The sequence below is a fragment of the Vigna umbellata genome, chromosome 1, assembly GCF_029865625.1.
Source record: "Vigna umbellata cultivar VRB3 chromosome 1, Vumbellata_1.0, whole genome shotgun sequence".
Taxonomy (NCBI): Eukaryota; Viridiplantae; Streptophyta; class Magnoliopsida; order Fabales; family Fabaceae; genus Vigna; species Vigna umbellata.
In genome coordinates, this window is record NC_142165.1 from 107,213,122 (window position 1) to 107,240,026 (window position 26,905).

General features: G+C 31.7%; 4 protein-coding genes across 6 annotated transcripts; 2 read left to right on the top strand and 2 right to left on the bottom strand.

The window, feature by feature from the left end:
- Positions 1-89: 89 nt before the first annotated feature.
- On the top strand, positions 90-7,721 carry PUM24 (pumilio 24). Its single transcript, XM_047293705.2, has 17 exons — positions 90-371; positions 575-628; positions 1,053-1,114; positions 1,226-1,307; positions 1,405-1,528; positions 1,602-1,685; positions 2,455-2,569; positions 3,224-3,374; positions 3,472-3,585; positions 3,681-3,752; positions 5,306-5,356; positions 5,439-5,489; positions 5,666-5,773; positions 5,859-6,053; positions 6,819-6,893; positions 6,987-7,234; positions 7,333-7,721. Exons 1-17 carry the CDS (start codon positions 177-179, stop codon positions 7,463-7,465), a joined length of 1,914 nt encoding a protein of 637 aa, XP_047149661.1. The 5' UTR covers positions 90-176; the 3' UTR covers positions 7,466-7,721.
- Positions 7,722-7,840: 119 nt separating this feature from the next.
- LOC124821775 (uncharacterized) lies at positions 7,841-9,477 on the bottom strand. Its single transcript, XM_047293706.2, has 4 exons — positions 8,978-9,477; positions 8,840-8,891; positions 8,680-8,747; positions 7,841-8,478 (listed from the first exon to the last, which is right to left on the bottom strand). The coding sequence occupies exons 1-4, from the start codon at positions 9,125-9,127 to the stop codon at positions 7,930-7,932; spliced, it is 819 nt and encodes a 272-aa protein (XP_047149662.1). The 5' UTR covers positions 9,128-9,477; the 3' UTR covers positions 7,841-7,929.
- A 5,660-nt stretch (positions 9,478-15,137) lies between these two features.
- LOC124821777 (uncharacterized) lies at positions 15,138-21,486 on the top strand. Of its 3 annotated transcripts, none has more exons than XM_088105449.1 (7): positions 15,138-15,631; positions 15,705-15,902; positions 18,730-18,963; positions 19,223-19,325; positions 19,654-19,772; positions 19,888-20,064; positions 20,260-21,486. In XM_088105449.1, the coding sequence occupies exons 1-7, from the start codon at positions 15,170-15,172 to the stop codon at positions 20,911-20,913; spliced, it is 1,947 nt and encodes a 648-aa protein (XP_087961575.1). In that variant the 5' UTR covers positions 15,138-15,169; the 3' UTR covers positions 20,914-21,486. The 3 variants fall into 3 exon arrangements, with proteins under 3 accessions (XP_087961575.1, XP_047149665.1, XP_047149666.2); XM_047293709.2 differs by having other exon boundaries at positions 15,718-15,902; positions 18,691-18,963; positions 20,260-21,485; XM_047293710.2 differs by having other exon boundaries at positions 15,139-15,631; positions 18,691-18,963; positions 20,260-21,484.
- Positions 21,487-21,930: 444 nt separating this feature from the next.
- On the bottom strand, positions 21,931-25,876 carry LOC124821776 (uncharacterized). Its single transcript, XM_047293707.2, has 8 exons — positions 25,629-25,876; positions 25,411-25,541; positions 24,547-24,624; positions 24,389-24,433; positions 24,244-24,288; positions 24,059-24,110; positions 23,043-23,139; positions 21,931-22,231 (listed from the first exon to the last, which is right to left on the bottom strand). Exons 1-8 carry the CDS (start codon positions 25,741-25,743, stop codon positions 22,066-22,068), a joined length of 729 nt encoding a protein of 242 aa, XP_047149663.1. The 5' UTR covers positions 25,744-25,876; the 3' UTR covers positions 21,931-22,065.
- Positions 25,877-26,905: the final 1,029 nt, after the last annotated feature.

A 26,905-nucleotide genomic window follows, 5' to 3' on the forward strand; every position in this document is an offset into this window, starting at 1 on the left:
TAAACTACAACAGTTATAAAGGATAAAAAGGACATTTCACAATAACGCTATTGAAAACATATATTTAGATATCTGAAAAATTTGTATAAACCCTAGTAATCGTAAACCCGCGGGTTCCCTCCGAGCGATAGGTGCTACTAACTCAACGCGGTAAGCGTAACCTTGGAGCTTGAGCAATGGCGGCGAAGAAGCAGGACGACGGGAACACGAAAAAGAGAAAGCGACTCGACACCAAAACTCGGGAATCTCCATCTAATTCCAAGACTTCCAATCTCACTGCCTCAAAGAAGCACAAGCCACACTCTATTGCCAAAGACACGAAGCAGCAGAAGCCTATTCTTACTGGCCGAGAACGTCGTCTTCAGGCCAAGGTTTTTCTTCTTTATTATAATCATTTGAAATAGCGTGTTGCACATTTATGATTTCGATCTGTGTCTGTAATGAGGTTAATTATACCGATACTGTTTGATTTTTTTTTTCAATTTTTGGATTGTTCTATTCTAGTTGATCAGCGAAAAATTTGTAGATTACTTGTTTTGATTGATTAGCTGAGGCTGTGATTGTTTCATCTCAGGAACTTGCGGATGCCAGAAAAAAGAAGAGAAAGCGACATTATACTCTTGAGCAAGTGAGAGCATTCCTATTCCTATTTGTAAATATTATTTGTCTCTTGAACTGAGTGCTGTAACTATATTTCTAAATTTCGGTTGCTCATTGCGTGATATTATTGTATGATTCTTATTAATGGAAAGAAGCATTATACACTTATTATAATTTTTTGGTATATGTTTTATTCATTAGGTTGTATAAATTTTTTATTTTATTTTAAGAGTTTGTGTAGTTGACCAAATTGTCACCGCCAAACGCCTCTCGTATTCGCCTACTATCCTATACCATCACACTTCAATTAGAATATAAGATTAAATTTACGTGATTAAAATTTATACCGCAATTGCGGACTGTTGTAGCACATTGACAACATTGCGATGCAACAGTTGTTATTGTCCGCAATTTAGAACCCTGGTTATTTGATTTTGGTTAATTCTATACAGGAGCTTGCACGTCTATGGGAGAAAATGAGACGTCATGAAATTGCTAAAGAGGACAGAGCTAAGTATGTTTCTTTAAGAAAAAAATTTAGGGACTGATATTTCTTTGTCAATGGCATGCTGAAAATTTTTGTTGTCCCTATTATGTCTTACTTTAGACTTTTATATGATTGAAGGCTAGTGACAGAAGCTGTGCAAAAGATGAAGGGGAAGATTCCAGAGATTGCTGGCTCTCACATTTCATCTCGTGTTCTTCAAGTATATTAGTTTTTTTTTTTCATTGTTCAGTTTCACATAATTCTAGAAGATCTTGCAGTTTACGTGTTTTTCTTGTTTTTTGGCTTTAATCAATCAGACTTGTGTCAAACATTGTTCACAATCTGAAAGGGATGCAGTATTTGAAGAGCTTTCTCCACATTTTCTAAATCTAGCATACAATGCCTATGCTGTTCACTTGGTGAAGAAGATGCTTGACAACGGTATGTTATATGTGAAATATACGTGGTTATTTGTCAGTGTCATTTTTTCTTCTAATTAGCTCTCCTTTTTCAGCCTCCAAGAAACAACTAGCAGGCTTTATCTCAACACTCCATGGTCATGTTGCTCCTCTTCTTCGTCATATGGTTGGGTCAGTTGGTATGTGACTTTGGTTTGTGTAGTATTTTTCTTGTGGGTGTTCATGGTTTGGATCTGAATTGTTTAGGATAACAGATTTACTAACCATGGTTTTAAATAGCAGTGTGGAGTGGCCATTGCCTGTTACAGGGGTTGCTACTGGAGTAGTTTAGTTCAGCAGCTGTAGTGGGCCGAATCAACCATAATGGGCACTAGAATGGTGCCATGCCTTGATTCCAAAAAATACCTTAGTAATGAGATATTAGGATTTTTTGGAGGGTTATTTTGGGATTTTAGTTTGCAAAATTGAAATATATAGACGTAATGCAATGATAGTGAAGATGGTAAAGAAGACTTGGATTTAGAAGATGACGACTGATAATTGCAATCCATGAAACTTTTATTTGACTTTTGTTGGTGTTTACTTGTATGCTTTGTTAAAACAACTTTGAATTTTTATAGTTAATTATAAATGTTACTGATTTTGAATATTTTTTCATCACTTTGATAGTTTCTTTGTATATGGTATATATTATATAAACTGTATATATATTTTTTTGAATAGCAGCAGTTCTCCCATGTGTTATCTCGGGATGGTGTTTTTTAAGCCAACTATTATGTGCAGCCATCCTAGCTTTAAAACATTGTGACTAACAAGGAACTTGGGAGGAAATTCCAATAATAGTTTCTCCTCACTAATTTTCTGCTGATTTTTCATGACCCGATATGAAATAATTTTTATCCAAAGTCAACTTTCCTGCAATAAGTTGTGTATATACATGTGATGCAGTTGTTGAGCATGCTTATGAGTTAGCAAATGCTGCACAGAAGCAAGAACTGCTTTTGGAATTATACTCCACAGAACTTCAGTTGTTTAAGGATCTAGTGTCACTGAAAGAGAGCAGGTAATGACTCGGCTATTGGTAGTCTACAATTCAACATCAATGTAAGTTAATTTAAAAAATAATAACTGGAATCTAAAATATGTAACTGTTATCAATTCTCATGGAAGGAGGGAAAATGCAGGACATATCCAACCTTTGCAAAAGTTACATTGAAAAGATAGATGAACCTTCTGTTTCAACTTTTATTTATTTCTTTGAGACCTGCTTATATTTGAATGCCTTTTGGGTTTCTTTTGAAGGATCATGGTTATAGAAGCCAGGAAGTAAAATTTATTCAATTTATAATTAATTAATTTCTGACGATTTGCTGGATATCCCACTGCTTTATGTGAGTACACTAAATGATTTGAAACAAGTTTAATTTTAAATTCATTACTTGGGAAATAGAGTACATTTTCTTGGATCTCAACTTTCATTTAGATACTTGTAGATGAGTAAATTCCCATGAAATTTGTATTGACAGTTTTATTCAATGAAGCTGTATAAAGCAGTGTTAAGGACAATTTTTCCTTGCAATGATTGGTTCTTTTCCTGACAGAATTGATGTTGATTTCTTAATTTTAGCAACTTTAATGGGATGTGTAAGAATTCAATATGGTAATTTATTTATTTTTCTCTTGCTGGGGTTTTTAAATAGTTTTTATTGTATGTCAGATTATTAGATGTGATGTCCAAGTTGAAACTACAGAAAGGTTCAGTTTTGCGACATATGACGTCAGTGATTCAGCCAATTTTAGAAAAAGGGATAGTTGACCATTCTATCTTACACAGAGTCTTGCTGGAATACTTTAGCATTGCTGACAAGGTGCTTCTCTCCCATTTCACCTATATTTCTTCACGCCTTTTGTTTCTGCAACAAATTTCACCTTGGGCAATAACATCTAAATCAACTTTTTTAAAAGTCTTCTGTCACAGATATAATCCAACAGTTATCAAGTCCACTCATTGTTAGAATGATTGGCACGAGGGATGGAGCCAAAATTGGAACTCTGTGTGTAAAATATGGAAATGCTAAGGTGTGCCCAGCAACTTCTTTCTTATCAATATAAATGTTTAGAGTATTTTTTATGATGAATGCAGCATATGATTGCTCTTTACACTCTATTCATAGGAAAGAAAGAAGATTATCAAAGGATTGAAAGGGCACGTGGACAAAACAGCTTATCATCAATATGGGTGCATGGTGAGTAATTTGACTGAGGTTGTCTTTTGTTGGCCCAGCCTATTCATGGTTTAGTTGTGCCTTTATCTAAGTTCAAATTATTAATGTTGGCGTCTATCCCTGGGCACAGATTAAAAGGGAAAAAAAATATTTGACCTGGTGACACAGTTCACACTTTAGTAATTAAATTTTTTTGAAATAGCTGTGAACCATATATGGACATAAATCGTTTGATAGGGATTTGTTTTTTCAAAATATCTAGGGTTCAGAAAGACATGCACTTTTCCGTGCTTATTTAACACATTTTTTGGGTTCTGAAATTTAAAACTGGAATTCTCTCAAACAATGGAGGCTATTTAAAAGAGAGCACCAACACCAGCCAATACTAAAACCACAAATTCTGAATAATTGCATACCTTTCCTCTTTCCCCTTGTTTAGAAATATTCGATAACTGCCTCTCTTATTCTTCTTCTGCCAAACATCTACTACTAACATCTGTACAACTGATTTCTTATATGTTGTATCTTGTTTGTTGGAAATGAATTTTCTCGAGTGGAAAAAAGCATGAGATGGTCATGTTAAGATCCACTCTTTAATTTGTACAATCTCACTTTTATTATAGAAATATATTATTATTGAAGAGCTCACATAGACTAAAACTAAAGTCAAATTATAACATATAAGTGGTATCAGAGGCATCTGAAATTTATCCTACTCAAGTTAGTCAGACCTTGTGTCACTCGAGTTTCTCCCAAGTCTCCCTTTTGAGATGTCCCGTCTTCAAGATAAGAGGATGTGTTGAAGAGTCTATATTGAATAGAGATAAGGTTTATGTGTTGAAGAGTCTATATTGAATAGATATAAGGTTTATGTGTTGAAGAGTCTATATCGAGTAGAGATAAGGTCAAATTATAGTATATTAATAGATGCAATCTTCATCTTGCAAACCAATTTTGTAAGATTGAGTTGGACTTAAATTTTATTTTCTTAAGAATTAATATTAGTAAAATTTATTGAAGGAGTAGGATCTCATGCAGTGGTAATGGCAATGCAGAGAATCCATTCTCTTCTTTGTTATATCAATCCCACTTTGCTTGTGTAAATTCGTTCTTTTGATTCTTGGTTTTCTAAAGTATGGTAATGACATGGGCCTATCACTTATTTATATGCCTCTCATGTACTTCAATAGTTGGGAAGTTTATAGACTCAATAGTTGCTTCTCATATGTGGTTGTTATCTTTGACTCTTACTTTAGAACTTGTTTTTGAATGACATATTTCCAACTTTAATGATAAAAATCAATGAGTTGCTCTCAGCTGATGTGTTATAGAGGATTACATTACAAGGGAACGGTATGCCCTATAACACTCAACCCCTTATGCTAAGTAAATATACCTAGAAAACAGTTTTATTTAAGCTGTATAGTATAGTAACAATCATAATTTTAATACCAACTTAAATTAGTGAAAAATGTTTGTGCACCTAACTTTTCACTAATTTTTCACTATAAGTTACCTGTTTACATTCCATTCAGATTTTTCTTATGAATAAATTTGTATAATCAATTTTTCAGGTGCTGGTTTGCATCTTCTCAGTTGTTGATGACACAAAACTGATAACAAAGGTTTGTTTGGTTTTGTTATGTTTCTGTTTTTCTCATTAATAGTCAATATCTGTAAGCAGTATATCTATCATTCATGCTGCAGGTTATCATTCGTGAGCTTCAGTCAGTACTAAAGGAGCTTGTTCTGGATAAGGTTTGTCCTACTGTACTTTACCTTTGATATTTACAAGCATTATGAAGGAGAAGTGAATATAATTTTCATCAATTAATAGAACACTTTTTAGAGATCCTTCTCATGATATCTATATGTTTATTGTGTTTTCTGGTTGTAATTCTCTAAGTTCTGTTGTTTACTTTTGAATTTTACAGAATGGAAGGCGACCCTTACTCCAATTATTACGTCCTAATAGTTCACGCTATTTCAGTCCTGATGATCTTGCTACTCTAAGTTTATCTATACCTTCTCTATCTCTGAAGGTTATTTCTTAAATCTATCTTTTCTGGTTTTTTATTACTAAGAAACCACTATATTAGTCACATTCTTCATTCTGTATGCTATCAGGATCAGTCAGAAGCTGGATCTCTTACTGAAACTACGAAGGTTTCACTTGGTGAGAATGAATCCGAGGAAGACATGGCAGTGGATGAAGTTAATAAAGATAAGATTTCTGTGGATGATTCTGACCTAGCTGAGAGTGGGAAAAAAGACCCACTTGTTAGAAGGCAGGAGCTATTGATCAAGAGTGGACTTGCAGATGTAGGTTGATTTGGCTTTTATTCCAGTTTGATTTTTTACATGTTTCACCTGTGTTTTCTACTGTTGTTTGTCTCTCCTTAATTTTTGTTCCTGATTTATTTCGGATAAAATAAAGTTTTTGTACATATTTCTGTTTTATATGGAGCACGGGATTTAGAGAATGAAAAGGTCTTTTATTCAAGAGAAGGTACATGGGTTCTGCATATCTTCCATGCAATAAACTCTAGATAGATTTAATGCAGAGAGGACAATTAGGTCTTTCACTCAAGAAAATGAATACAAAGGTTCTGCATGTAATGTACAATGTCCTCTTGATTTAGTGCAGAGTGCACAATTGCTTGGTTAATATTGAGTGGAACTCTCTACACATTTTATAATGTCATACGTGAATATATTACTTCTTAAGCTCGTTATGATTTGTTTCGAACAATTTCTTTTTGTATTGTGTTTGCATAAATCATTTTGCCTCTGATCCTTATGTTTCAATGTTATAAATGTATGCCATTTTAAAAGGTGAAGACTATTATTAGTCAATCATACCCGTCACCTAATTTAGTTATTATTATACATTTATGATGAAATTAAAAATTGGGATAATTGAAGAATAATACAAATAAATCAATGAGTTAGATAAGGGTCGTTGCACAACTAATCTTAAAAAAAACTTTAGAAGGAACTTAGTACTGATTTTACTATATGTGAATTTGAACTCGTGAATTATGAAGTTGTGCCTAAAATGTTGTTCTCTTGTTACTTGCTTTGCAGAGTCTTCTTGATGTATGTATTGAGAGCGTGGGAGAACTGCTACGGTCAAATTTTGGCAAGGAGATTTTGTATGAGGTAATAAAGAGGATGTTGATATTATAATCTCATCAGTTCTGTAAGTTTATTACCAAGTATTGCTTTCTTATTTAAATTCAATTGCACATGCAGGTTGCAACAGGGGGTTCTGATGGCATAATGCGCCCAACTTTGGATGATAAGATAAATTCTCTCCACAACGCAGTAGCTTCTCTTGCAGCAATGCCTAAACCAGCAGATTCACAAGAGGAGCATGTCCTTGAAAATTTCCATTCTAGTCGGACCATTAGAAAACTGATTTTGGATTGCCCCAACTTTGCTTCCACCTTATGGGAAAAGGCTTTTAAAGGGAAAAGTGAGTTATGGGCGCATGGCCATAGGTAATTTTCATTTACTTTAGTTCAGATTATTCACCAATGAAGTTTGGGTGCAAAGGATTGGTTTCTTACGGCTTTTTGTCATGTCAATATGATTGCAGCTGCAAGATTGTTTCAGCATTTTTAGAATCCCCAGATACGAAAGTGCAAAAACTTGTTGGAAAAGAGCTCCAGCCTCTAATTGACCGCGGAATTCTCAAGAACCCGAAGCTTAAAGAACAAGCAAACCAATGATTGTCTTGTATGGAGAAGGGGGGACTATATCTCAAGGGGACAGGTGTGGTACAAGATATCAGTAGCCAAGTTATGATGTGGAGGCAGTAACGATCTACTTTTTTATGAATTTGTAGAAAACGAGTTAAAAGGCAAAAACTAAAATTTTGGCCGAGAAAGCTGTTGCCGTTATTTTGACAACCAGAATTACTAGATGTATAATGATCTACTTTTGCATATTTAATGCAGCAATTTTGCAACCCCAGGCAATTTTATTGGACGGTGTGTATTGTAGTACATGTATTACTGTTCAATTTCATTTTTCAAGCTGTTATCTAACTTTTATTTAATCAATGCATATTTTACGCTTGGGAGGTTCATAATAAGACGGATATATATCAGGCCAATTTCAAACGAAATGCAATTAATCCTTGGAAGAAGACGGAGTCTGACAATCACATTACGTTAAAAAAAAATCTTTCTAACTAGCATTTTGATGGGACAAAAGCGAATTTGCTTGCAAACAAACTCCTAGATTGGACCTCAAAAACAGGGGAGGCATGCAGCGCTCCTCCCTTTTCACTGTGAAGCATACTATTTCTCTGCAAGTACCAAAAAGTTGAAGAATTCTTGTAAATATTGCTCCTCAGGTGAGGGTAGCCTTGGTACAAATAATCCGACGGATTGAAAACAGGGGTTTCTTTCTCAAATCTATGAAGCGACTTGCTTCTATGTAGAAAGCCAACCGGATTCTGGCCTGGAGATTCTTTCCTTGACATTGAATTTGTTCGCAAACAGTTCTCTATCACATTAGCCTCGTCCATGAATCTTTCTCTCATTTCCCTAATATTTCTCCAAAGTTTAAAAGATCTTGATCTTGTGATGATATTCCATGCCCTAAAACCTCGTCCCCCTGAATTGACAGGGACATTACTGGATGTATACGGAATTCTTTTGCACTCGATGCAGAAATGCTTATATCTCTCCAAGTCAAAGGCTTTTCTCTTTGCTGCATTAGATAAACATGCATACGCCTACAAGAAAAAGGATGGCAGGGGGTTGAGATTGTATATACTCAGACTTGTGAAGGAATTTATGGTATATGTCTACGTGGGGTGTTGATAACACCTTCAAAGTTTAGAATCAACAGAAGATAAATGTTCATTGTTTCTGTTATGTTACCTGAAGGCTTAGTACCTAACCAATTAAAAGAAAACTAAACATCACAGAAATACCTCAGAAACGAGCTTGAAAGCAATTTCAGCCTTGGGGTGCTTATTCTTATCCGGGTGAACGTGTAAGGCTGCAGAAGGGAAAAAAAAAAGAAGCTTCTCATTATTCAGAAAATAGAGAGAATGCCAGATTTCACGTAGCCATAGAACCAGTTAAACCTACCCAGTTTATGGTACCTCTTACGGATGGCACTCACCCCTGCATTTTCTTCCACCTATGAGAACCCAATATGGAGAAACTTTACATCATAAAAGAGAACCTATATACGGTTTGTTTGAACAAGAAAGGTAAAGAACTTACTCCAAGAATGCAATACCAGTCAACGAAAGTTGTGTTGGCTGATTCTGAGAGAAGTTTATGATGAACACATACAACAGAACGCGTGGAAATGGAGCAAATCTCTAATACCAACTTGGACTTGGGGTCTGAGTCTTGTCCCATTCTCCCCATTTTGAGAGTGATATGATAGCGCGAATATTGGAAGTGGAGGACAAAACGCGAATAGGGGTTATTAGAAATAGTGAAGGTGGTTTCCTTTTGTTGGTTTTGGGAGGGCGGTAATAATAAACAGAGATGCAGAGGTTAAGGAAAAATAGCAACCTTTGCGGAGGAGATATTTGACATTGGATCAGTTGGTGGGAACAGACAGGCTTAGAGATATGGAGAGGTTAACGTTATTCTCTCCAAATGGCACTGATCGAGAAGTATTAGGGAAGGACATTTGGCCCTTACTTTTTTTTTTTTTCTCGTTCAAATTTAAATCCAAATCCAACTAAAAGCCTTATATTTATATGATGATATATTATGTTTCCTTTGATGTTAGTTAGAATAACCAAGTTGCTGTTGCCATTCTCCACCGCCTCCTACCATTTGTTGCAACATTCAACAACTAGTAAGTAGTAACATGTTAGGCTGAAAATAGAACTTCACACCACTGTGACAATTGCAGAAGTTCAGAGGTTGTTTTCCAAAGATTGTTTTGTAAAAAATATTAAATATGAGATGTTGAATCAATTGTGTAATTTGATTAAGCCATCTACCACTTCAAGCATTGTTTTATTTGTTGAGGTTTGTGTCACAAAACGTTCATGAAAAGCAAGCTAGCATCCTTGGTACATGAAACCCGTTATACACTTACTGGTAGAAAATACGTGAAGGGTTCGTAGAGGTTTGAAGGTTATGGTGTGGTGGTAGGTAGATTGCAATATTATTTTGGTACAGTGTCTTTAAATTGAAGGAGAAATTACCCGTGAAGATGAGATGGGAGCGTTCAAGTAGGGGTGACCCACTCATATAATGCCCGGTTGAAGCTAGGAATCAAAAGGTGTTCTGAGTAGGTTAAAAAAAACAATGAAATCATACTACTGGTCCCTACCTCTGTCCTTTTGTTCAAAACAACGTATCATATCATCTTTTCATCTTCTCCTCACAATTCATTATGGGTGCCGTTTACCATACATTCCTACCCTTTTCTCCTCGGAAATTAACTGCTAAAGTTGCTTCTTCACCACTACTACCAGTGCTTCGGTTGAACCTATTTATAAATTGCAACATTTCAAAATTAGTTTTAGGTGAAAAATGTAACAACCTGCAGTAGCTTTAGGGGGAAAGTTAGTTTTTTCTGCTCAAGTTGTTTTAGCACTCAATCCTTTAATAACCTCATGCCTTCTCCAAACATCCATGTTTTCCTAGGAGTGTTTTTTTTTATTCAAGAAATCTTTGATTTGTACAGATAAATATGTTTTAGTTCGTAAGATAAAATTGAAATTTAAAAAAAATAATATATATTTTTATAATTCAATCACATTAGTTTGTTTAGATTTTTGTTAAAGTGTATTTTTTAATTGATATTGAAATGACAATATATCAAATAATGGAAACAATTTATATTAACGTGTTTAATGTTGGACTGCTAAAAAAAATTAATGTAATTAAATTAAAAGATTTATATTTATTTATTTTTAAGATTTAGAAATAAAAATATATCAAAATTTAAAGATGACTTTTAATTTATAGGTTTAGAAATTAAAAATATATTTGAGGCTTTTTTTAGATTTGAAGTAGTATATTAAATATTAGGAGTGTAAAGTTGGAATCGAATAATTCATGGTACTATTGCTTTAAACATTGGTAACCGAACCCTTGTTTTGAGTTTAACAACTGCAACTTCCAAGATAGGCTTTGTTTTGCATAGGACAAATTGGAGCAGGGTAAAGTGGTACAATTTTTATTGGATAGAATTAATTAATTAATTTGTAGCTCTCATGGCCCAATATACAGGTCAACAATGTACTGGAAATTCAAAATCCAACACAAGAAAATTGAGGAATTGTGGGCCAGGCTGGAGATTGAAGTCTATGCAACTCTATTTAGTTATTTGCTTAATTATTATTTATAGGACATTGATCATGAGGAGCCCTACCAAATTTTCTACTGGCCCACTTTGCGAGGTCATTCAAAAACTGATCAAGAGAAAATAATAGAATACTAGGAAGTGAGAAAAAAGGAAAGTGAAAAAAAAAGTAAAAATTGTAGTTAAAGAAAAATAATAGAATTTTATTTTATCTGTGATTTGTCTGAAAGCAAAGAAAAAAGACAGAAGTGACACTGTTACAGCATGAGCAATTGGTAATTCCCCAATTAATGGAATGACAAGAATAGCATATTGCTTTGAAGAGCTTTGGAAAAGAGAAAAGGGTAAGTAAAATAAAATAATAGAGAAAGAAAAAGTTTATTTTTGCATCAACATGACTCGTACAAGATCTGAATTCAAAATGATGCTGCTATGCTATTCCTAGCATAAATTTTCTTTTAGACAATATATTTGTACAACATTTTCTTAATAATATTTTAATATTATTTATATGTAATACGATTAATTTAAAATTATTTTACAATCAATAATAATAATTATAAATATTAACATTAATCAATTACATAATAACACATAAATAATATTAAAATATTATAAAAAAAATATTGTAAAAGTATTATTATCTTTTTTTTTTTTTATATATCACTTTTAAGATTTTCGTTTGTTTTTTTTGGGTCACAGTTTCAAAAATACCAACGCCAGTCACCCTGCTCATATATTAATACTTACATTATCCGAAAGGATAAATAAAAAATAGTAAATTTGCAATGACTACAAAAATATTATAGTAACTTTAAGGACATACAACAACAAATGTTTAAATATTTATATATTTGAATCTCCACCTCTAAATGTACCTTTCTTTTATTGACATGTTGCTATACAAGGAAGGCAAATCAAACAGAAGATACAAAATTTGATAGTCAGAATGTTAATCGAAAGATTACGATGGCATGATCATAATTACCTTCGGTTCCATTTGCTGTTTAAAAACCATATCTCAAGTTATTTTAATCAATAACCCCCGCTTTAACAAATTATTATTATTATAAATTAATTTAGACATATGTTTTAGTTGAGTTTAAAAATATTCAAATTACGTGTATTAAAATAATGTAATTAATTTTGAAATAAAATAAAGTTTATCATCTGCCCATCCAAACATAGTCAATGCATTGAAGAAGGAAGTGATTGGACCTAGACGTGAGCTCAGTGTCCACTGGGTCGTTTCTTTCTGAATTCCATAATTTCTGTATTCTCATATATTTTTAGTTTAAATTATATAATTTAAAATGTAAATTTTGTATTTCAAAATTTATTTTAATTTAATATATATAATTTGAAATATAAATTATATTTCAAATTATATATTTTAAAATAAAGAAAATATATTTTAATCATATATTTTAAAATATATATTGATTTTATATTTTAGAATGTATATCCAAATATGAAAAATTATATTTTAAATTTTACATTTTAAAATATAATTTTTTTTTGAGAATATATTGAAATTATAAAAGTAAAGGAGAAAATTATCTGTACGCTGACGTATACAAGGCCCAACAAACTATTGATTTTTAGTACTTTCGGCCTACACTAATCTAAGTCTCAAGTTTTTATCAAAGTTTAATTTTTATGAATATAAATATTAAATATTGATATAGAATAATTTTCTTGTTAGCTAAATATCTACATGCTACTGTATAGAAATATAAAATGGTAAATATAAATATCTTATTTTAAAATTATAATTTTTTTACCAGTTTTAATTTTATTGAATGTAATTTTGTTTTTACAATGTTAACTTAGATATAATATATCGGGTTTTGAATAATTTAATTATATTTTATATTAAAAGTTATTATATTCTTGTTCTTTAATAATTTATAGAATTGGATTTCCAGAACAAATAAAATTCTCATCATAATGAATTTAAGCATGAATGGTTAAGTTTGATATTTTGTCAAAATAGTTTTTAACTACATTTTATTCATGTCTTATACTTAGAGCTGTCAAATGAGCCCCTTTAATAAGATTTGGCCCTAGCCCATGTGGGTTGGGGCCAAAAAAGCCCACAGGGCCAAAAAAATTCTTTATTAAAAAAGCCCACAGGGCTAAAAACCCCTAAAGCCCTATAGGCCAGGGCCAGCCCATGGGCTTTCCTTTTTACAAAATTTAACGTCTAGAAACATAATATCATCATACAAGTAATCACAAATCATATGTATTTTTTATCCAGCTCTCATTTTATCTTTGTTAGTAATAACTTATAACCATAATTGATTCATGTATAATTATATTTTTTTACCAATAAAATTAATTTTCTACTTCATAACTGTTTCTATATTAATTAGTTTAATAATAATGCTTTTATACAATTATTTCTTAATTTTCAAATTTTGTTTTGATAATTTTTCATCTTAATTTTGGTTTGTAAATTTGACGGTTCAGAGATATCCACATAAAATAGGTTTAAAAGTTAAAAAATTTAATTTAATATGTAAAATTTTGATGGACTAACGAATTTATTTATAGATGGTAATCTATTTTGTCACTAGTTTAAATCAATATCATTCGACTAAGATTTGTGATCAAAATTACATTATTTTTAATTGGTGTGAACATGTTAAAATTTTGACTTAATAACTTTTTAACTTTTTTAATTTTCCAAATTTAATAAAATTAATATTTATTATTTACAAAGTTATATAATTCTTTTAAAAAAAAATTATGAAACGTATTATTTAGTCATTTACATCAATTTATATATTTTTATGTCTTTTTCATATATTTTATATTATATTCATTTGTCTTTTTTATTAGTTTCTTATTAAGAGACATTGATGTAATTTATTTATTATTATAATTTTTATTTATTTTATATGTTAATAATTAAATACAATAATAATTTTAATTTTAGTATTATAAATTATAACATTATATTTATTTAAAAATATTGTATCTATTATTTAATTATTTTTTATTACAATCGGCTCAATTATGATAAATAATTCAATAAAAACGATCTTTGTTGGATAAAGATAAGTATGATTTTAAAATATTAATTTAATCTAAAAGGTTAGAAAAAAAAAATATGATTTTATAACCACTAGGATTACATCTAGATCTTGTATACTAACATATATGATATTTATAAGAATTTTGCCTAACAAGGATTTTCACTAAAAAGTTAGTTTTTTTATTACGTGAAATTAATTTTAAACTTTACAAAGTTTGTGGTTTAATTTTTTAATGTATATATATCTATACAAAACATTCAACAAAAGAATTTTATATGACAAACTATAAAAAATAAAAATTTTACACCGATATTAAAAATTTATCCAATCAGTAGATTTGAATTTAAAATCTATCCATAATTAATATTTCAAATATTTATATAGATATTAGAATTCGATTATTGAAAAATCGAATTTTCAACTGTGTTACTTTTATAATTTATTTTTTGAATTTTTTTTCATTTTCTTTTAAATAAAAATAATAATAAAAATTTTCTTTTTTAACTTTCCAAAATAATAAAATTATATATTTAAAATATACTTATAATTAAAAAATTATTTTAAATAAGTTTTTATAAAATCAATATTTATACATTTATATTTAATTAAAAAGATATTAAATATCATGTAAATTTTGAAAATTATTGAACTTGTAAAGTAAATAAAAGAAATAACTAAAAAAACATTAAAAGTGAATTAATTTAGTTTGGGGGCTAGCCCCATCCTAACCCTACCCCAGCCCACTTTATGTGGGGCTTTAGGGGTTGGGGCTTTTAAAAAGCCCCCTATTAAGGGGGCTAGAAAATTGGGGCTTGATTTTAGAAGGGGTTAGGGTCAACCCATGGGCCAGGGGCTCAAATGACACCTCTACTTATACTGACCTAGCCTTAAGAACACTGTAAAATTATATTTATAGACAAAAACATAAAGAATGTAATTAACCTTAATTAAGGACAGGTGTTGTTTTAGAAGATCTTGTGCAATTTGAACTGGTTATGTTTTATTTAGTTGATATTATTTATTTAATTAATATTATTAGAAAGAAAAAACAAAATGAATCCTTCGTGTGGTAGAGTTATTTTGAAACTGCAGAAGATGACCAATGCTCTTGTATGTTATCTTTGCATCAAAGAAAGAGATAATGCAACTGAGTTTCTTGTTTCCAGAAAAGAACATTCTCAGTTCCTCTCACACGTTTCTGTTTCACACACTCAAATCATATTCCAAACTCCAATTTATGTCTCAATTTTCCTTTTGTTTTCCCAAACCTCTCTATGCACATTCTTCTTCTCTGTCCATTCCATGACCGCCGGTGCAATGGCGACGGCCGCCGGAGCGGCAGTGACGTTGTACCTCTTGTTGAGGAGGAGGAAGAAAGCCGAAGAGGAGTGGTCGAGAGCGCGGACCCTGAGGGTGAGGCCAGCTCAGGCGCCGGCGAATCTGTTCGAATCGATCGTGACGTTGTCGGAGACGCTGAGGTTCACTTACTCCGAGACTATTGGGAAATGGCCAATAGCAGATTTGGCCTTCGGCATCAATTCCTTCATGCGCAAAAAGGTCGACTCAATGTCCCTATTTTCTTGTCTTCGATTTGAATTTTTAGGTTTGAAATTGGACACGAAAGTTGCAGGGTGATTTGGCAGTTGCGGATGTGTATGGTGGAAGTGGTTGTGTGGAGTTGAAAGGCCCTGATGTTGTAGCCGACTTAGAGGAACTATTGAGGCTGTTGACTCTCTGCATGCTTTTCTCCAAAAAACCGTTTCCCGAATTTTTAGATTCTGCTGGATTTTCACAGGACCATGTCCTTCTCCACAGCCCCAAAGCTGAGGTAGGCACCCTCTTTTGTAATTTTCTCTATTTTTTTCCCCTTTGTATGTTCATTTTTGGTGGGGTTAACTTGGAAAATTCCACGGGAGTAAAGAGGGTATGTGATTGATTTTATAGTTGGGTCTAATTTTATAAGGGTTGTTAGTGGCAATTACTAGACCCACTCCCCATGCATGGTTTTTATTTTTATTTCCCAGAAATACCCTTTTTGGAATTTGTTTTCCGGGATTTATTTTGATCAGCTGGGAAATGTCTTAGAAATTAGTGTTCGGAATGTACCCAACAGAGCCCATGCTTAAAACATCCTCATGCACTTCCAAGGAAATGGTCTACATGAGTTAGCACTAATCTATGCCCCCATTTCCGCCGTGTTCTTACAAGGACCAAGTGATTTTCTTACAAGATCAAGTAGTTCCTTCTTTTGGGCTGAGTTATAGTCTTCTTTTAGTTGTAAAGTTCCACGTTAAAGAGTTCTAGACAGGTGATGTTGTTACCTGTAAAAGACATTTCAAACTCAAGTTAGATTAGGCAATAAATGCATAACCGAGTAATAAATGTGTAATCAATACCCATGTATACCTTGAAATTTTCGTTTATAGATATACTGGTGGCCCTATATGATCTTAATCTCGAGTTAAGACTTTCATAATACTGTTACCTCTTAATATGATTAATTTAGCTTGATATTTGGATGTACTCGGCTTGTGGAAAAGAGATGTCACCTATTGGTCTAGGTCATGGTTGTGTATTGTAGACTGATCTCCCAGGTTCAAGGGGTTTTAGAACAACACAAGAGTCTTTGAGAAAAAAGTTTTCATTCTTTGGCTGAGACCACTCGATTTGTGCTATGCAAGAGGCAATGTTCATCAAGAATCTGTAGTAAGGGAAAAAAAAATCATTTCTTTAATTGAGATTCACTCCACGCGAACCATTTCTTTAAGCTCAAAGGGACCATGTCGATCCATGTTGATAGAGAGTCTCTAGTATGGAACGAAAAATTTAATTTCTTTAGTCGAGATTCATTGGACCTGTGTCATACACCTTGTGTCTTGATTAGATTAAAATGAATAATCAGGTGCGTTTGCTATTCATTGCTACTTTTTCATTTCTGTTTCATTTTATTATCTTTAAGTGACAGGCACAAATAAATGTTTTTTAGTGGTTAATTTGGCCTCAGGACTAAGTAAGCAAGTTGTTTTTGTGGAAGTAAAATTAGAATCCAAATCATGTGAAATTGCTTTGCCCAGTTCTGAATAAGGGTGGTGAGGTGACTACGAAATTTCTCAATTCATAAAACTCTAAGCCATAAAATATGAAATATGCCCTTGAAAACCAGTTAGGTCAATGGATTTTTTATTCACATCTCTTACAAATCTTTTATTTGAACAGTAAAAGTTAGGCAACATACAGAACACACTACATGCTCGAGAAGCAAAGAGAGGCACAGATATACATATGATTCTGCTCAAAATTTCAACTTCTTTGTAAGAAAGTTACGAAGCAGCGGATGACTGCATTCATTTCCCACTTTACCACAACCTCACCTAGGAGTGTTAAGAAAAAGTGGAAAACTTGAATCAAACTTGACTTTTGAACTTTTATATGTGTAGTGTTGCACCGCGGTATAGTTTGAACTTAACTGTTGAACTTTTAGAGTGGAACCAATCCATATCGCCCTTTGAATGCTCCTTACATTTATCACAGAAGGAACTCTTCTTTCCTAATGAAAAAACACATTTAACATACCACTATTACATTCCCCACCCACAATTCAATTCAAGTGTGCAAGCTAGTACTTGTCTCACTTTTTGGTCACTCTGTCCAATCATTATGGGGACAGATGAACCAATAAACCAGGATCCATGTTTTCTTTGAAAATATTTAAGCCTTTTTGTTGAATTTAGTTTTCTCTTGCTATTTTGTTTTAACACTCATGCAAATGAGAGATCATTTTACCATACAATTTTTGAAAAACAAAATCCAGATAAGAAGATGAAACATATTTCTTAAAACAAGAAGTTAAGCCCTGTAATAGTGAGCCCAAAAGAAATGCTTAAGAGATCAAACAATTTTGTAGTATAATATAATATATTTTGACTTCTTTAAAATTAATTTTAAGTAGGAGTATAGAAGGTAGCCAAGGGTGAGATTTCCATGCCTTGGTTTGTGTCCCGTCTAGCCCGTGTTGGAAATGTGTCACAGATATGTCAGTGCAAGTGTCATACATGCACATGTTGTGGATTTGTGTTGGTGCTTCCTAGAAAAGCCTCAAAATACATGTCTGGCCCTTCGTTCACAATTCTTCATTACCCTAGATCATCTTTAAAGAACATCCTAGCTCAATGGAAGTAACAATCCCAAATTGATGTTAATGGTTGGTCATGTCCATTCTGAAATGACAAATCCTGTAAATCTTACATAGTTATGGTTGACAAATCCATTCTGAGGTGCTGACACATGTAATTGATTGTTGATATTTTTTGAGGTGGAGGCTGTATTAGCTGTTGAGTTTATTGCACAGGTTAATTTATGCTCCTTAAACATGTCAGTTGTTTTTTGTGTGTATTTTACTTCTGAAATTGATAATGTATTTTCTTAGTTTCTTTCTTTCTATGTTACAAAACATGTTCTACTCTTCACGCTAAATGTGCATTGCACATTTCTTCTTTTCTTTCTTCAGATTTATCTTAATTTTGTGTTTCAATTGCTGAGGTGTTATGCACAGTATCATCATTCAATTTATTGCTCAACTGTAACTGAAAACTGATTTAATATCATGAAACCTGCAGCTTCTGAAGCCCGCATTTACTATTATACATGATATGCAGTCAAGATGTTTTCTTCTGTTGATCCGGGGAACTCATAGCATAAAAGACACACTCACAGCTGCAACTGGGGCTATGGTTCCTTTTCACCATTCCATTGTAAGTGATGGACAATTTAGCAACTTGGTTTTAGGACATGCACACTGTGGTATGGTTGCTGCTGCTCGTTGGATTGCAAAACTCTGCACTCCTGCATTACTTAAGGCACTTAATGACTGTCCAGACTCAAAAGTCAAGGTACTGTTATATATTATTTTTTGAAATGCTACAGCCCTGAATTGTGATTGTCCAGTTCTTTCTTTCATTTGTTTGTGCCTTGTCTTTTTCATCCTTTCACTAGAATGTCATTCCTTTTTAATGTTTTCTTTTAAATAAAAATAATGTATTTTCTTATGAAGTGTCTTTTTTTTAATGTTTTCATTCAAGTCAATGTTATATGTATTTTTTTTTAATCACGTTACTCTTAGCATATTCTTGCCTTTTCGGAAAACCACAGGTTATTGGACACTCACTTGGTGGTGGTACTGCATCACTGTTGACATATATTCTTAGAGAACAAAACGAGTTATCTTCAAGCACCTGTGTCACATTTGCTCCAGGCATGTGATCATACTAATTTTACCTATGAAGTTATTGAATTGACAAGTAATACTAGTTGTCTCTAGGTTATGATGAATTATCCTTTTATTTCATAATAGTGAAAAATGTCAGTGTTGGAAAGAAGCTGGAACTGTTGTATAATCAGTTTGGGGCTATGATATGTGATTTTAAATCCATATGCCCAGCATATTATTTTGATGAATGAGAATGAGATTAACATAGCTATTTAGTGTGGCATGAAATTATATTAATGGCATGTAATTATATTATGATTTAAGTTAGAATGCTTACTTTTGTTACGTGACCTATCATTATTGTCCTTTTCAGCCGCCTGTATGACATGGGAGTTAGCTGAATCAGGGAAGCACTTCATCACTACCATTATAAATAATTCCGACATGGTGCCCACATTATCATCTTTCTCTGTTGATGACCTTCGTTCTGAGGTGCATTTGCTGGTTTTCCCAACCTCTCCAATCTGAGTAAATATTAATTTTAATGAGTATGTTAATCTTATCTTTTAGATAATGATTTGTTATTTACTCGAGTCAGTTTGGTTAGGTTGCTGCATCATCTTGGTTGAATGATTTATGGAATCAGGTTGAGCATACGAAGGTTCTGAATGTCATCTATCGCTCTGCAAGTACCCTTGGATCTCATTTACAATCTATATCCAGTGCAAAAGACAAGGTAACTGGTGTAGGTGCTATTCTACTGCCAGTAGCCAGTAGTACCCAGGTAACTTCAAGTTTCCTTGTCTCTATTTGACATTCTTGTGATCAGTTATCCAACCATACATTATCAAGAACAGTCAACCGATCAGTTGCACTTGCAGTGATCCTAATACTCAAACTGTTGCTATTACTGTATGAGACTTTTTCCATATGCATGTTGTATCTTACAGAAAGATCCTGATGTTGCTGTTACCTGCAGGTTGTGATAAAGCATGCACAAAGTGTTGCAAAATCTGTTGTCAAAATTATGATTGCTGCACACGGTCCGAATATTGGTCCCCTGTCGAAATCTAAATTAAATAACTTGGTCAAAATTTCTCTCGAACCAGAAAATATAAGTAAATCTCTTTTGACCAAAAGTGTGTCTGTACTTAATAAAGACGAACCAAACTCCTCTAGTGGAAAATCTGAACTTGATGTGGCAGTAGAAGAGGAACTAGTCATTGATACCAATGAACACATTACAGAAGGTGAATTGTGGCATGAACTGGAGAAGGAACTTGAAAAACAGAATATATTGAACATCCTGACTCAGGTAGAAGAAGCAGATACAGAAAATGAGATAATTGAGGAAGATCAGCTTGTTAATGCTAACAATTCAATCTCAACATCTGGCCTTGTAGATAGTTGTTGTTTTTATCCCCCAGGTAAAATTATGCATATTGTCTCTGCACCTTCTGATGAATCTAGTTCAAACTCCAAAGAGGAACATATCAAATTATATGAAACACCAAGACAGCTATATAGCAAGTTCAGACTTTCAAAAAAAATGATAAATGATCATTACATGCCAACATACAGAACAATGATCCAACTATTAATCCAGCAATTAAAGAAAGATGGTGTCAAATAGTACCACATGGAAAAACTACTAGGGAGAAGTGAATAAAATCCCTTTCATGGATGAAAGTTTACTGTGTATAAAAAACTCCTAACATTCAAGAATAATTAAATCATTCATTTACTTAGAGCATATCAGAGAGGCTAATTTTAAATGATTTAAAGCTTCCAAAAATGAACTAAATTTAGATGATTTAGAGCTCCCCTCACAAGGGAAGCTTCCAAAAATTGACGGGCAATTCCCAACCAAAGTAGGGCAGGACTCACCCGCCGTATAGTCGGTGTTCGAAATTTAGGTGTTGGCACGACCAGTCGTCTCTATACGATCATTGACCAGTCGCCTTTCACCCCCTGACAGGACAGGTTAAGTTTCAAAGGTTTTCTTCCACCAGTTTATAGGCCGTCCCACTCTCAATTTTATAAAATCTCCGATATGGGACTTGCAAGTCATCAAGTAATATTCCCCGGGACTATTTAATTTAATGCAATTGTAATTATTTTATTTAATCTTTAATTAGGTGGTCCTATTTGGTTTATTACGTCTACGCTGTGTGGTAAAACTCCAGACAATTCTTTTACCAGACGCTCAGTTTAAATAAGTAATTTCTTTTTTAGTGTTAATGTTTCAATTTTTCTTTATCACGTGAATTCTCATTATAAAATAAATACATCATTTGGTAAATCTGAAAAAGAATTATAAAGAAAATATTCAAAAATAAAATAGATGAAATCCGGAAAAAAAGAGGCTATCCCTGTTTTTTATATAATAAGTATAATAATTTTTACAAAGAATAATTTTGAAAAAAATTGTTTTTTATTTCTTTTTAATTAAACTACCTTTATTTTCTTATTAATTTTCTACTTATTTATTTTCTCTTCATCTCTATCAAACAATCCTTAAATATACTTTTTCTCCTCCTTCATCTTTATATATTTTTTATCATAACCTGTTTTAGAAGTAAAGTCTACTGTTTATTATATACAAAGTTTGGTATTACAAGAGATATAACAGGAGGTATTGTAAAACTAATGCAGTGAAACAGTAGCTTAAATTCACAGTAGACAAATATTATTCTAATAAACATCTGCTCCCATATGAATTTATTAATATATCTTCATCCTAGATTTTGGAACAGCAGTGAAATTGGTTTGATCTAAAAAAACATCAACCACCATAACGGGTTTTCAAAGACTCAGGTGGCTCTTCTTCCATTATTTTTGAACCCGCCTTTTCAAAGTACTGACGTATGGTTGTTTTACGATCACCAAGGAAGGTATGATCCAGAAAGTTATTGTACACTTCTTCACCAAGGCTTTTCGCACCAAGGGCACTGCAACAATTCATTACCACGCCTTCATTTTATCAACAAATAACATCAAATAATCACATACATACATGAATCAAATATATCCAAGCATCCATGAATCAATCTATCCTGACCATAGGGAGTAGAACCATGATTAAGAAGAGAAAAGAGCCATTATGGCGGAGAAATTTTCATTAAAAGAAAGAAATAAAAAATGTACGAGATAAAAAAACACAGAATTAAGTGGTACGAATTGAAATATATAGCCCAGAAAAAAAAAATGGACGTAAAAGATAAGAAATGGATTGCATTTCTTCACTCATAGTTCAAACACAATTGCAAATCTCTAAATTATCTGAAGTGATAATTTGTAATTCTTGATTGATAGTTAAACACAATTGTAGAGAACATTTTAAATTAATGTTATAATGGAATAAATATTTGAAATATTTTACAATAAAATATGAGTACGAAATTTTAATGGAAATGCTTTCATGAGTTTAAAAATTACATAATTTCACATTTCAGAATAATTATTAAAAAAAATCTATTAACATTGACTTAATTTTTGTATCAATGACGCAATAGAAGAAAAAAATTAACGTATGATTTTCGATTAAAAATTAACATTAACTAACTTCAACAACAACAAAATTGTCAATACTAATTTTAAATAATTAAATAAGTATTTTATGTATAATCATAATTAAAATATTTTATCTCGAGCAAAAGTTAAAATTTAATAAATTTAAAATACATTAGTAAAACAAAACATTCCAAACCAAATGAACTTAAATGAATTAAAAATTTCATTGTTTGAATGAATGAACGTTACCAGTGACGAAGATAAACACGGCATGGCAAAACATCATCCCGCCAGATCTTATGGATCTTATACTTTCCATACCGTTCAAAATATTTTTCCCTGCCCTCTGTTACAAAAAATGTCACAAACATATAACTCACTTCATGAAATCATCTATTTTTAATCTATTAAATATATCATATCACTTTCTTTATAAGCTTTCATTTTAATTATCTTAATTTCTTATCATCTATTTCTTAATCCAAATAATTACATATTCGTAATTTTTTTTCTTTAAATTTACTCTTACAAATCCATCTTTAAAAACAAAGAGACCCTTAATCTACTTTCATATCATGCTAACTCAATGCAATGTTGCCTTTTGATTCCTCCAACTAACGTTAAAACCTTAACCCCCACTCTTCCATAATTCCAAATTTCCACTCTTACGTAAACATATACACAATTTACATACCCCTATAATTTTCTTCATCGTTCAGTTTTAAATTGATAAATATGAATATCTAATTTTCTTTTTCGTTCAACTTTAACAAGAACAAAAATTATTTTTTAACTTTGAAGTAATTAAAAAAGATTAAATAATTTGTGTTCCTTAAGTTTTGAAAAATCAAATAAATTTAATAAAATTTAATTAAACTAACTAAATCTATGTATTTATAAAATTAAATAACTAAATTGAATCAAAATTCTAGAAAAGAACTAATTACAATTGTCATGAAAAAGTTAAAGGAGGATAGTCATATTTAACTCTAAAAAAATACCTCAACAAAAGTAATTTTAAAGAAAATTTAGTAAATGATTATGAACGTGTTATTTTTTAAATAATCAAGCATGTAAGAAAATTGAATTTAGTCTTCAAACTATATTTTTAGATTCATGAGAAATGTTACAAAAGTTTAAAATGACAGAAAATAGTAGAAAAGAAGTATATATGTTGCACAAATTACCAGGTAAAACTTAAAAAAAAATGAATTTTGTAATCAAATACTTCTGACTGAGTATAAACTTGGATTTTGTAACATTACCAGTGCATTTAAATTTAAAGAACTCCTCATCACTGTAAGAAGCACAGAGAACCTGCGTTGATGACACACAAAACGACCAACAGAGTTAAACACTATATACGCGTTACAAATAAACCTATGAAAAAAAGTTAGTAAAATTAAAATTAAGATAATTGCTAAAATGTAACGTCTGAATAACAACATACAGCAGGATTGGTAAAGGGCTTTCCATCCAGTGATTCAGGAACAACCTGTAGGAAACAAAATAAATTAAAAATTATATTTGGAACTCTTGAAGCAGGTATTGAATATTCCATTATCACCGGAACAAAGCAATGAACAATTACTCACAGCTAAAAACCGATATGCGCGTTCCCTTTCGATGAATGCTGGAATCTAAATCCGTTACAAGAAAATAAAGAACAATTGTTCAGATATAATTGCCTTTTCCTTTTGTCTTAGCATGCTAAATCTTCCTCAAATAATTGAAAGTTTTGCAAAGATAGTACCTCTGTTTTCTTTATCTCAAAAACAACTAAAATAATGGTTTCACCTTCACATGGCTCAACAGATAGCCCGGCAATTTCCTGCATGCAACGCAACCAAACAAACGCACATCCAACAACCAATTACTGCCAACTATCACGTACCTCTGTTTTGCAAAGACAGTACCTCTGTTTTCTATGTTTTTTCCTTTCAAATTTCTATTTCTGATTAGTCAAATTAAATAACTAAAAAAAGCACATGTTTCTTTAACTTTAATCCATCTAGTTTTAAAATAGTCATCTACTTTCATTACATTTTCAATAAAATAATGTTCAAATTTTTTCTTTAATTTCATTTTTTATTATTTTTAATAAATAACATACGTTCTTTCTCATTTACAAGCTTTTCTTATATTTCTAATAAATAGTCTTCTACAATGATAATTTATGAAATTTTAATTTTCGTAATTTGCAATAGTGTTATTAATGGAATTAATGTTCATTTAAAAGTTAAAAGACATGTGAACGTTATTTTTATGAATAATATTAAAAAAATGTGTATGTTTATTTTAAAATTAGAGGTTAGTATAGGTGTCGTTTAACTTTATATTAAGGGAGATAGTGTATTTTCTTTTCTAGAAATAATTTATGAGATAATTATTATTATAAAAATCAATACATATATTACATATTATAATACGTTACTAGATTAAACATAAACATATTTATAATTTCTGAATGTGAGAATTAAAATTTGTCATGAAACTTGAGAATATAATATAATTTGCAAGATAAACAAAAAAAAGCATGGAGTAAGTAACCGATTTTAGTTATTGGCGATGAAAAGGACAAAAAAATTAAGAAAATGGGGGAAAAAAAGAAAAGGACCTCAGTTTTGATATTGGCAACACCATGAGTGAAAAAGATGGCTCCAACGGAATTAAAGAGACGGCGGAATCCGGTTAAGCGGGCGATTCGGAAGTTAACGAGGTTGGGAAAAGTGCTTCTGGCACTTCTCTCTGCGTCAATATGAGAGAGTAAATTAATAAAGAAGATTTTATTGGAGAAATAAATATTATACATGAAAGAATGCATGTGTTAATTACCGGAGAGAAGGGAACCATAACCGCAAATGGAGATGTAATCGTCTGCGGAGAGTAAGGCATCGAAATCGGAGAGGTGAGTGAGATCATGACAGGGCAAGGTTTTAGCCATGGCCATCGGAACGGAAGAGGGAGAATTGAAGAATGGAAGAAGTTTATATTGCAGTAACACTGGTTGGGTTGGGGTTTGGGGGAAATAAATAAGAGATCTGGCAAAGCCCTTATATTCCACACAAGTGTGTCCATTTCCTTGCTGCACCCATACCTCTTTCACTGTGTGTTTGTACCCTACACTTTATCATTTTTTATTATTCTTTCCTAAATTATTTATTTATAAAAAATAAACAAATTTTAATTGTCAACTTTTATTATTATGCAATTAACATAATATAATTAACTCAAAAGATAATTTACAATTTGAAGTTTTCTTTTAGAAAACATTCTTCATTTTTTTATATAATTAAACATAAACTTTTAGTTGATAGAATTGTTAATGTATGTTTTTATTTATATAACATAACTAATGTAATTAATATATGTAAATGATACCTAGGATAACCAATAAGACATATGAATAATATTTTCACTATTAAACTTGAAATATCTCAAAGGTGTGGACTCTTCGTATAATACAAATCTAAAAGAAAGTTAAAATGTGTTATAAATAGAGATAGTATGGTATCATTAAATGCTCTTATAAAATCACAAATACATAAATGAAACAAATATATTAATCAAGACAAATGCACTTGAACTATTAGGCTTTCTTAAACCACCAAACTATTTGGAACAATCAAGCAACAAAATTAGCAAGGTTGATTGAGTCCATTTTCACAAATCTCCACCTTGATTCAACACACATCTCTTGAGTAATAATCATTATTTGTCACTAAGTTCATTGGAAGCTCAATCATCAATAAGTTTGGTCAAAATCCAAACAAAAGGAAAAATGAAATCACTTTTATGATATTACTAGTATTAAGTTTTTTTTTTCAATATCCATTTTATGTTATATTTCATTAATTATTTAAGAGAATTTTGGTTAAATTTCATTTCAAAATAAATTAGGTGAAGTTGCCTAATAGTTTATAATATTCCCTGCATAAGCCTAGCTGACAAACATATGCCTAGGTGACAAGGTGATTTAACGCAACTAATATGAGTTAAAAGGATGGAATATTATCACACCCTAAAAAATATATAATCAAGATGGTGGATGTCTTTTTTCACCTTTTTAAAATTCCAATTTTCATTTGTCTATTTTGAAGTGGAAACAACAG